The sequence below is a fragment of the Trachinotus anak genome, unplaced genomic scaffold (genome assembly GCF_046630095.1).
Source record: "Trachinotus anak isolate AG129_WGS33_773 ecotype Australia unplaced genomic scaffold, CSIRO_AGI_Tana_v1 ptg000001l, whole genome shotgun sequence".
NCBI lineage: Eukaryota > Metazoa > Chordata > Actinopteri > Carangiformes > Carangidae > Trachinotus > Trachinotus anak.
In genome coordinates this window covers 3,478,442-3,490,993 of record NW_027273852.1, presented here as the reverse complement: position 1 = coordinate 3,490,993, position 12,552 = coordinate 3,478,442, and the positions used below count along the sequence as shown (strand labels likewise).

Here is a 12,552-nt window from a genome sequence, read left to right as displayed (position 1 = left end):
ACTCACAGAAAACAGCTGTGGTATATTTTTATCTAAAAAGTGATAAACTTCCATCTTACCTCTGTACTCTCTACTGCCTCAGCTCGGGAAGCTATCAGCTCTCTAGATGGTTGCTTTTTAATGCACCGTGGGTTTTGACAGATCTGGGGAAAACTGAATTATTTTTATTATGCACCTTGGGCGTGAAATAATCTGCAGAAAGAAAAACAGAAAAAAATAGATAAACTTATATCCATTGACAACTTGAGGGGCATCATTGAGAAAGTGGTAAATGAGACATGTACTTGTTTTCCATTAGAAGACATCAAGCTTTTTTTCTTTTTTTTATCTCAATAGGACTCCCTGGTAAAGTCTAGGTTCATTTGAGAATTTATATTGTATATAAAAAAAGACTGTGTGGAATGATATTCTGCATTTAATAGTAAAGATTTTATGCTATTTGAAGCTTTGAACAGAGGACTAGTGATCATGTGTGAAATGGTGGACCAGTTTAGCCTGTGGTGCAGAAATGTAACAGAACAGAAAAAGTTCAAGCCTCTACTTACTTCAGGCAGTTGTTTTGAAAGGCTCTCCGAAACACTATTTATACCAGCAGGGAGTGAACTTACAGACTGAGTGCAAAAGTTTTCCGAGTGGAAACATAAAGGGCAGGAGGAGAGAATGTAGGCGATGGTACCTACACATAAGGTACTGTGGAAAGAAACAGATTTTCACCTTCCTGCCGAGTGCTAAATTAAATCTTGATTCAGAATGAGTCAGGCCGTCTCCACTGAGTGAGTCAGTGCAGGGCCTCTGTGAAGAGGGGCAGTTCTTACCATTGAGCATCATCTTAGGATTATGGTTCTGATGGTGACGTGATAGGTACAGTCTGTCAAGTGCCATGTACAGAACATACTGAAGGTTGGAGAACACAAACAACATTGCAAAGCAGGCAACAAGAACATTAGAATGCAGTTTTAATCCTCTTGTCTGTTTTCCAGCAGTTGTTTCTTTGAATAACTGTCTCCTTGCCCATGTTTGTTTTATCAGTGTTTGAGATTCACCAAAAGACAAATCTTAAAATAGGCAAAACAGGAACATGTCATTCCTGCAAAATGCCTCCAGGTTTAATTTTAGTTGTATTTTTGAAGGAATCACTTTGTTTTGAATTACAGTAACTGAACCGCTGATTGCACATGAATAAATACACATTAATAAAAGCTACACTGATTTATCCGAATCATATCCACACTATTATTTGCAAATTGACATGCACTTAGATTTTCTGAAAGTAGAATTGTACATAATGTTCAGAGGGATCAACTGCAGCCAGATCAATGTGAATATACACAAGAGTGAGAGGATACACTGTTTAACCATACTCCGTAGAAACACTCACATCCACCGACGACACGGCTGAAGGAGAGACCCCTTTATGACTGCTCTTATTCTAACACTAAGTCTCTTTCCTCCTCTGTTTCTTGTTCTCCAGGATCACGTTTTGCCACCTTCCCTTTCAGAGTAAATGGCTGTACGTGGGGACGGAGCGCGGCAACACACACATCGTCAACATCGAGTCCTTCATTTTGTCTGGATATGTCATCATGTGGAACAAGGCCATAGAGCTGTGAGTAGCTGCTGCTCCAATTGGTGGAGATGACAGAGACGATGACAGTTATTGTAATTACAGTGACAATGTAATGACCGTGGTGGTGGTGGTGGTGTGGATGGCTTTGGGTCAGGCAGCACATCGGTGGTGAAATAATGAGTGAGTTTTACTTGGGGAGCGGGGTATGTGTCAACAGTGCTGACATACAATAAGTGTAATTGTTTTATAAGCAATTACAGATGTCCCAAGAATCACATCTTTGGAAGCTAAACTCTGTTGTGAATTTGTAATGAAATAACTGGTAATTGTTTTGGTAGCCATGCAGCATGCAGCCCCATAAAATGCCATTCCTCATTATTTCCTGGGAAATCTTTAATTACAGACTCTAAAATTAGGACAACAACAGGTGTTAGTATGGAGAGAAGTGAACACCAGTAGCTTTAGGTGAATATGTAAGTGGTTCTTCAGATTGCACACACACACACACACACACAGAGTTAAATATAAGCTCTGTATTCAAAATTATTTGGTGTGTAATCATTTTTGTGTACTGTTAATGTTAGCCCATTTCTCATTTGTATTCAAATGCTAATATTCAGCCATATACAAGTGAACCATGCTGTTACTTGGTAGACTGAACCATTCTCAGTCATTCTGGACATGATGGTTATGTCGCTGTCTAAGAAGCAAATACAGCCATGAATTAATTCATATTTTACATAATATGAAAAACTTGAGAGTGAATCAACTTTCCTTCAACTTTGAGACACATTTCAACAGCTGGCTGGAGACTAAATGAGTCATTAAGATTAATACATTTCATAGTGCGTCACAGAAAAAAAAAAAAAAAGAAACACAACTGCATCATATCAGCAGCCTTTATCCTTCCATTGCGGTAATAATCCCAGCAATGGCCATTCACAATGCTGAATAACGGCCCATAAAGCCCATTTGGGCTTAATATTACTTACAATAGAAAACCTTAATAATTTTTTGATGTGCACTTTCCTTTGTTGCAAGTGTTGACTGTGTAGCTGAATTATGCTGCAGACTGACAGCACCATCAAGTATACAAATGATGCTCAGTTGTATTGTCTGCCCGTTTGTTTCTCTTGGTTTCACCCACCTACACGCCATTACCCTGACAAGTCCCCTGCTGCAGTGTCAGTCACAAGTCACTCTCATACCAAGCCATCTTGTTGCCTTTTGACAGCCCAAACTATGGTGAGCAGTCACAACACTGTTGTGTATGTGTGGGTGGGCTGTCCGCCAGTCATCACTGAAGTCTCTTATGTTTATTATTTTCATGTTCAATAAAATTGTGTTGTTATGTGCTGTTAAATGTTTTCTTGTTTGTTTGTTTTTTGTGTTTTTGACAATCAATTAGTTTATATTTATAAGTATTAGTATATATAGTATATTAGTATATATACATTTATAACATGAATAATTTGATTATTGTTTATAACTAGATCAAGGTTATAGTGTTATTGAAGCTTTTACATAGTCTACAGTAATCTTATGTCCTCAGCACTTGAGTTCATGTGATTTCTTTAACAGTTAACTTTGTATTTGCTTTATATTTATATTTGATAAACTCTACATGTCCTCACTATGTACTTCTTTGGTATCTTGTGACTGATGCCAGGCCAAAGATGTCTGCTAAAACATTTCTTGATATGTTGACATCTATGATTTTGAACAATTTGATGCAGATTCAGATAATAATCTGGACCAGATGACAGTAACTTCCAAAAATGTCAATAAGGGAAATAATGCAAATGTGAATGATTGCTATAGACACTACGGCTAGTACACTTGTAGTATGGCAGAGGATAAATGTAGCATACTATATGTTAAATATGAAGTGATTTCAAACACAGTGCAGATAATAATCTGGATCTGACAGACGTGTAGGACTGTTTGGCCTTGGCAGAGGTATCATTCTAGTTCTTTAAGTATCAGCGCTAATAAAATGTGGTGTAGTATCATTTTTAACAGCAGCGTGTTACAGTGCCTCTCTAGTACTGGTGCTGCCTGCACTGAAAAAAGACTGCCTCATTGACATCATAAGATATTATTACACATTTATGAAGTAGAACAATAAATATAATTAAATAAGAGCAGAGGCACCATATCAGACACCAAAGGCCACATATTTAGCGGGTGAACCCACTTTTTAAACATTGTAGTAACCAAATGAATTATGAGATTAAAGGCCTCAAAATCTGACAAAATGTGACAGTGACTGATCAATCATATTAAACATTAGCTTTCTGGTAATTAATAGATGAAGGACTGTGTCTGAAATTGCTCCTTATTTATTATATAGTGCACTATATTTATCCTCTGTCATACTGTCAGTGCACTAACCCACCAAACTGGCTGACAATAAATAAATGAGGAGCCAGCATTGCCAGATGCCCCAAACTATTTGTAGCCTTCAGTTCATATTAACCACGCATTTGTACAGAAGTGACTAAACAGGCAGAACTACTAAATGCCTTTTAGATTCTTAATAATCACATATCAGACAAAGACAGCAAAGTAAAAATAGCAGCAGAGCATAAAGTTGGGAGAGCGCACAACCATTTGAACACTGGGTATTTGTACTCTCTATATTGTGTTTGAGCATAGACGAAAAAGCATAATGTAATCTCCATTTTCTAACCGTCAGCACTCTGTACCTTTCTGAAGTGGAGTTCATGGGAAGTTGAACTAGCAGAGAGTGCATCTCTTCTCATCAACACATAGAGCGACTGGGGAGTTTCATAGTTTGGCTGGGGAGGTTTTCCACCAAACATGAATAGGGATGAGGGGGGACTTTCTGTTTTTTCTGCGGTGTAACACTGAGCAAGGGGGAAGTCATCCACTCTTTCCACTGTGTTCAAACAGCGGAGTGTGAGTCATATTAGGTGTGTGTGTCTTTGTGTGTGTTCACAATTGTGTGTGCATTTGTGTCATCGCAGTGTTTGTTTGTGTGATAGCCACTCACAGATGCATTAATTTATTACAAGCCAAAAGAATCTGTTATAGCAACAATTCAACTGGGGCCACTGTTCCCAAACAGGAGGGCTGGGCTCTCATTGAAATTCAAATAGGTTTGGAACATATTTAATGCACAATTTCATGAGATTCATTCCAAAATGAGATATAGAAATGAGATGCCGGGGGAATGGGGAAAACACAGCAGCCCAGTGCACGCTCTGCTGCAGTTCATAGATCCTACTGAGGAACAGATGAATGTTTATGCCTGGCATCATGCCTGCCATAATCCACATTGGCATGTTTGGCAGTATTAAGTAGTCTTAAAATGCAAATGCACTATACAGAAATATGTGAAAACAGAAATAGATGGCTACAACAATCCTGGTCCCTAAATATCACAATAAATTTGCAAATCTATTTGGAAAGAAATGTAATGCTTCCCGGTTTTATGTTTTGCTAGTGTTTTATAATGTTGACTGACACTGTATTGCATTTGCTTTCCTACAATATCCACTCATGGTAACTAAAGCATGGTCAACATTTATAGCTATGTCGAGGGAGTTCACAGCATATGTCTAAGCTTAGGGAAAGGTCATTGTCTTGGTTTTATATGGAAAACTTCAACACTGACATGAGATAAGACTTGTTTAGTTTTTTCTATAGTAAACCCATCATGTGAGGGACAATCCCATATTCCCCAGCCTTTACCATTTAAAGGGATACTTTGGGTTATTTGACGTGGTGTTGTGTGAGGTAGTTATACATAGTCAGTGCATTAATTGCAGTAGATTCGGATCAGCACCCTCCCAGTTTAGAGAAGCAGCTGGAAGCATCGGCACAGATGCTGAGTGATGTACTGCGTTGGACGAGGACACAAAAACGTGTGTACCCTACCAAAAAGGCCAAAATTGAACATAGAACATTTTTGTTGCCTTATCTTACCTTTTCTTTGCTTCTTCTCTAAACAGAGAGGGCGCCAATCTGAATCCACTGCAGGTAATACACTGACTATGTATAACTACCTCAAACAACCTCGCTTCAAATAATCCAAACTATCACTTTAAGTTCCAGGGCCTGACTGATGTGGCAGGTTGGGTGAAAGTCATCTGCATTTACAAGGTTTAAGGATCGGTAAGGGCATTGTCCGAAGTCGCCATAGAGACAAAGTCCTGAAAACATTATTTACTCCGCTTTTGTAGTTGGTGGATACCAGACCAAATATATTCATGATAATTGATGTGGTCTATATGATTCCTCTGTTACAGTTAATACAATTTTGAGATTTATTAGCAAAGAATTTGCCTCTAATACTACCACCATGGTGGCCCAGAACACAAACACCTGACAAAGTTGAGAGACACAGTCTTATTTAATTTTTTCCCTCTCTCTTTCTCTTCAGAAACAATGTCCTATAAGCCCAGTGCACAGCTAATCCTCAAAATAAAGTGATTTACTCTGGTAGAGGAGGGGATGAAATTCTTCTTTAGTAAATAACATATTCTCGGACAGATTAAAGGATTAATAAATAACGGAGGGGAACCACATCCTGAACTCTGTAGTGGTATATTGTTGACTGTCGACAAAAGAAAACATGAATACTATGTACTCGTTTATAACAACAGATACATGTGCAGGAAGGAATAATATAGGATGCTTGCTGGATGAAATGTGTTTGCTGGGTTTACTCCAGGTGAAAAGGCTTGTCAGCAGACTGTGAGCCGACTGAACATTTAGGGAAAGAGCAAATGAAAATGAAGAGGCGTCCAACTATTTCATCTCCCAGCAGTTGTGTTACTCATACATTTTCCTTCATGTCCTTCATATCTCTGGAGCTGACTTGCTACCTCTTGCAATGCCTCCCTCCTTTTTATCTGTCATGTTGATTATTTTTGTCTTTCCTGTGATGGGTTTCCTTGGCTCCGCCCGTCCTGCTGTCGCTCAAGGTCTATCTGCACTTATGTTTGTGATCTCAGCAGCCTTGCTAGTCAAGACTGAAAGAAAAACTAAAACATTCCTGTTTTCTTTTTGTTTTTCAGGCGCTGGTAACATACTGTATGAATTAATTTGGTCTGTCATTCCTTTATAACTGACTATGCCATTCATTCCATTTTCTGCTTCATACAAGTTATAATTAAAGATAGTTTAATTCTATCCATTTGGTGTCGTCACTGAATACTGTACGTACACCTCTTAATCTGTACAGTGTATGCTGGAGCCTGTCCCAGCACTCACTTGGCAGAAGGCAGTGAAATTAGCCTGGTTTTTTAAACACGCAGGATTGTTTGAGTGGGTTTTTGGCTTTTGAGATGATTGAGATCTTTGAGATGATTTGGTAACATCATTGATAAACAAGTGCCTGGACACTTGTGCATGTGATGAAGCTTTTAGACTGACTAATTTGCTCATCATGCTCTTAAACAACACCATTACATCTCTGAAGAGGGACAGAATCATCAAATTCAGCTTGCTGCCCTAAAACCTCACACTTCAACAGCACCAACATGTTCATTTCAGCTTGGTGTGTGGATGCTTGTTTAGCATACAACACCCCCACCACCACCTCCTTAGACTTGGAGAGTAAGGACCACAGAGACTGTAATCAGATCAAACCAGATAACTGAACTGCTTCCACTGATTTCATGAAATGTCTCGAGACATAAGAAAATGTTAAAAGAAATGTTCTGGGAAATCCTAATAAGACATTCCTTGGTAAGTTTTCTATTCTGAGTAGAACAACATTACAACACGAGTGATGTAATGTGTTCTTTTAAAATAACACACACCTCTAAAGGAGTATTATCATAGTCTAAAGCATTATCTAAGTATTAGTGAAGCAATCTGATATCAGGAATGGTAATACCGTCAGTTTATGGCTAAATCCCCTTTAATTCTTTGTAGCGGAGTCATTAATGTAAGAAACATGTTTTAAATAATTCAGCAGCACAGAGAGAGAGAGGGTCACAGGCCTTATTCTTATTCTGTTCATGACTTGAGATAAATTCTCCTAATTCCTGTTGTGAATAAAGGCCCCGTTAGTCTGAAATGGGACTTGTGCCACACCCTCGCCTCTACCCCTCAGTAGCTCGAGCAGCATGTGCATTAGTGTAATCTAATGGGAAAGCTTTATTAGGAGGTAGGATACTGTTTGATTTAAGCCATGTTTCACAAAGACCGGTCATATCCAGCTTATGCTGAGGAGTCAAGTCACTTATCAGTGATGTTTTAGTTAGACAGTGATCTGATGTTTAGAAAACCAAGTGTGGGGGTCTTGTTGAGGCTGGAGTTGTCCTGATGGAGTCCCTTATAACCAGTGTGCATTGTTAAACCTTGTCAGAGGAGGCAGAGGAGACTTTCAGTTTATCAGCGAATTAATTTTTTCTTCTGATTCGGTTTGTGAGCTTTTGAAAGACTGGCCTTGTTGGCTTAAAGGCAAACTTTATGAGGAGTCACTAAGTCAGTCCGTAACTCCCCTCTTGACTCCACAGTGTGAAGATTTTCTTCAGCAAAAGAAGAAAACGACCTTCAACATAGAATAGCAAGCCTTCGCCCTACTTCACGGCCGGCTGTATCCAAAATTCAATAACTGCTGTGAACATCTTCTCTCCCACAACTTCAGAACTTGTTTTTACACTAATAACCTCGAGAAATAACCCGGTGCCATCCACAGCTGTGTGTATGTGGTGTGTGTGTGTGAGAGAGAGTGCAATATGGGTTTGTTGATGTATAAAAAAGGCTCTGGGGTCAAAAGTACATATGTGTGTTATATCCGAAATAGTGCGTCAGCTTAGTGTATTATGTGTTGTGGGTGGCTGGTGTAGCAAGATGTGCTTTTGGCATTCACCCATTATGCCGCTGCTGCAGTTGGACAGGTGTTGTGTGTTTGCAGGTGGTTTGTTGCTTCTTACAGTGCTGAGTGAAACGTATGGAGAGCTTTCCATGGTTTCATGTTTTTATCAGCCTCTGCCAGCAGGCATGACTAAATGTCCCCTTCTGAACGTGTCAGTCACACTTCACCTGAGCACATTTCAGCCCCTGTGCTAAAATATCACGATGCTGCTGCAGTGAAGTCAGCTGGTGACCAAGTGCCCCCTGGAAGATTTTCTTTTTTCTACTGCAGCTTTTGGTTTGGTTGATCATCTAAACCATGACATCCTTTTCCTTTTGCATTTGTCTAATTTGCCCTGATCCCAATTTTGACAGGTAACGTGGCTCTGTTAGCTCAGTAAGGCAAAGTATTTGTCTTCTGAATCCCATTTCGAGGTAAATCCAGCTGCATGATATATTTTGCAGTGGTGGAAGAAGTACTCAGAAGATTTGCTTCAGTAAAAATAACAGTATAGAAATATACTATTATTAATAATCTTTGTTGCCTTATTTCTTAATATGCCATGTAATTTTTGCATGGCCACAACAGCAAAAACAAATAATAAAAATACCGTATATATAACTGCCAACCTGCCAGGGTCTGTATTTGGGGGGAGGGGGCAAAGAGCAGATTGTTGGAGGTCCATGTGGCTCCCTTCTGAAAGCCATTAATATATTTTCTTCTGTAGTGTGCCTATAGATGTTAGGGTTAGTAGACAGTGTGTTGTTGTGTGGGTAGAGTAAAACTGTGAGTTACTCATTACCCATTGCTCACATGTCGTCTCTAAACATGGTGTAAGAGTCTTCTTCACCTCTCTCTTATCTTTCCTTCTCATCACAGATCAACTAAAACTCATCCAGGACCCGTGGTTCATTTGAGCGATAGTCCTAAGGATGAAGGCAAGGTGAGTAGGCAGATAAAAAAAACACCAGCACACCTCCTGGTCCCTCAACACTAGGAGGCTCGCTCCTTTTTCCCACGTCTTTGTCTCTGTTAAATCTCGCCTGTAATTAAATCTCTGCCCTGTTTTTCTCACTTCCACATCTGTCCTCCGACCTCCCTCTCCTTTTTCTGTATTCTCGTCCTCTCTGTCTGTCTGTCTACCTTCCATTATTTTTTTCTAATTGCTCACCTCTCATTGTCTCGGCTTTTCTTTCCGGCTCACTGACAGAAAACTATTCTCGCTATAATGCCCGTCCTCTTGATGCTCTTCTGCTCTTTTTCTCTGTCCCCCGAGTTTTCACAAATACACACAGAAGAAAAGAAGTGTGAGGCACCTGTAGGTAATATCCTTTGGGGACTGAGGAGCTTTTCAGGGTCATGCTGCAGTCAAATTGGTAGGAAAAGTGGCAGGTGGAGGTTGCTGTAAAAGAGAGGTCATTGAAGAGCATATTGATTTTCCCAATGGATTTCACTGCCTCTGGGTCAAACCAGTCTTGACAACCTGTGAAGACATAAAAATGACACACAAGATTACAGCTGCTGTCACACACTGTAGTCACAGACTGCAGTTAAGGACAAAGTATTGCATGTAGTATCAAGACATAACAACAGAGGTATTAATGTTACTAACCTTAAAGCCTACACATGTTTTTATTTCTCAAAACCTTTGCATTTTGTGCTTAATATTCACTCTAAGTTCTGGCAAATAATTTGTTTTTAGTACGAGCTTCCTAATTAGGTCTAGAAAAGTGAATCTGACAGCAGGGAATAAAAAATACATAGAAAATTAATTTTAATACACAAGTAATGATAAACACACAGGCACTTAGCCTTATTAGACATAATCCAAACACAGGTCTGACTGGAACAGGAGAATTTCAGGATGTTGTTAAATGAAATGTAAGGTTGTGTTTTAAAACGGTGATTTCTTCACACATGGTTACACATCAATGACCACTCGCATACGCTAGGAATCCATCATTGTTGGCATCACAAATGTTCTTTTACATTATAGCAGAATTTTACATCGTGGAAGCAAAATAGAAAGAACGGTTTCTGAGGGCCAACTGTACTTACTAACTCTCTGGCCTGTTATGAATAACATTTGGTGCATATAAGGGTAAGTTTATCCAAAAAATACATAAATAAATGGAATAAATTGATTTAAAAAATAAGAAAGAGACGAGCTGGCCGCCCTAATTACATGATTTCTGTGGCCAAAAATATGACTGGGATGATAATGTTGCTTCATCTCTGCTGGATGTGTAGCTTCTCAAATATACATTAAATTATATTGTCATACATTGGAGTAAATTAAATATCTTTGGCATTTGGGTAGACAAAAAGAGATATTTGATGACATAGATCTTGGGATTTGTGATGGTTATTTTTCACCGTTTTCTTGTTTAATAGACCAAATTATGATTCAGTTAATCAAGACAATAACTGGAAGATTAATTGATAATAATTATAAGTTGCAGCCCTAAAAGGCTTTCTCTCAAAAGACCCAAGCAGCAGCAGAAAATGGTAGCTGATATGTAACTGATAACTGTAATGACTCCTGTACATTTAGGTGCCCTGATAAGTCCTGTGAGTGAGTCAGCATACAGTTATTTTGACATTAATGTTAATGATGCTAATACTTATGGTTTTCAGTGTACGAAAATGCTGCCAGTGCAGTGAGAATATCACCTTGACTCCATGGTATACTCGTTTGCTATCTCAGTCTGAACGCACACTAAAAGAATCAAAGCAACAGGAAGAACTAAAAGGAAAGAAAGACGAGAGACAGACGGTGAATCGATAAGTGATCTCTCCCCCGTCAAACAAAAAATACAAATTGAGGTTCCCCTTCGTTCAGCTCAAACCTGAATGTTCGATCGTTATCATTAAAATGAAAAGTGCTGTGAGAAGACATTTTTTGGGGTTCAGTACTGTTGTTGGGTCGGATGTGGTCCGCCAACATTTTTGAGATTTTCAACTGGGCTGTTGGTTGGGAACCACAGGTTTGTACAGCATGTGTTGTTCATGCTTTTTTTTTTTTTTTTTACAAGATATCTGAATTCCTCTTATCTGTTTGTTTACATCTGTGGCTGTTGGTGTTACTCATGTAAAGCTTTAGGGTTGCAGAGAGGCAGTTTTTCCTTTCCATTTCACCTGCCTTCTACTTTTCATCTCAGGTTTTAAGATGTCACACATCTTTCCTCTCAGCAGCCGTCTCCTCCGTTCTGCCTTACAGGCTGAGCTCCTTCAATATCACTCTTGATCACTCTCCTCTGATCTGTGATCAGATTGTTTCGCCTTTGCTCTCTCCTCCAATCCTACATGTGTGAGAGTGTGTGTGTGCAGCCATACTGTGTGGGTATGTTTGTGAGGTTGTTTTTTTTGCAAGTACACGTGGGAGTGTTTATGGGTGCCTGTTTTTGTTATATATAAATGTGTGACTAAGATGGGTGAGAAGGGATGTGCACAGGATTGTGTGTATGTGTACATACTTCTGTGCATGTTTACTGTGTAAATCAATAAACCTGTATCTGTTTAGCTGTGTCAATATCCAGTCTAAGTAGACACAGGCAAAATGGCTCCACTACATTACAGCAAAGAGTGCAATTACATAAATGATTGTTTGCTCTATTTCTATATTTTTCATCAAGTCTTTATTTTCCATTCCCTGTCATTCCCCTCCACAGCTGCTTATAGGATTTGAGAGTGGGACAATCGTACAGTGGGACCTCCGGGGCAAGAAGGCCGACTTCAGAATCTACTACGATGAGGTGAGCTCCATTGTGCACTTCTGCATCAAACATTTGTGTTTGAAACAGTCTCCTCTCTTATTGGCATCCTGATACTCTGACATTAAAGGGGGCATCTTCAGAAGCTTTCGGTCTTTGTTGGGTTATCATGATAATGAGTTTTCACTTTTTTTTCAGTGTTCTCAGTGGGTATGCCTTTTTCATAGTTGCAGGACATAGGATATATAGTATGTGGCATAATTTTGAGTGGTGGAAAACAGGAAATTGAGAGGGTGGTGCGTGATTGATGTGAGTAGAAATTTACAAACCTCCCATGACACCTAACCTTGCAAGGCAGCTGGATCTCTTGCTACGGAGAATCCATCCTGCCAAGCTCCAAGTTATTTGCTTGTGGCCGAGCCACAGTAGTTCGGACC

General features: G+C 39.3%; 1 protein-coding gene across 10 annotated transcripts in view; it reads left to right on the top strand.

Moving 5' to 3' along the window:
- The window catches only part of stxbp5l (syntaxin binding protein 5L), a 131,106-nt gene that overhangs the window by 70,849 nt on the left and 47,705 nt on the right, over positions 1-12,552 (top strand). For all 10 annotated transcript variants that reach the window (XM_071495864.1, XM_071495699.1, XM_071495591.1 and 7 more), the window contains exons 5-7: positions 1,472-1,606; positions 9,282-9,345; positions 12,074-12,157. In XM_071495864.1, coding sequence (XP_071351965.1) covers positions 1,472-1,606; positions 9,282-9,345; positions 12,074-12,157 — 283 coding nt within the window. The remainder of the gene's footprint in view (positions 1-1,471; positions 1,607-9,281; positions 9,346-12,073; positions 12,158-12,552) is intronic.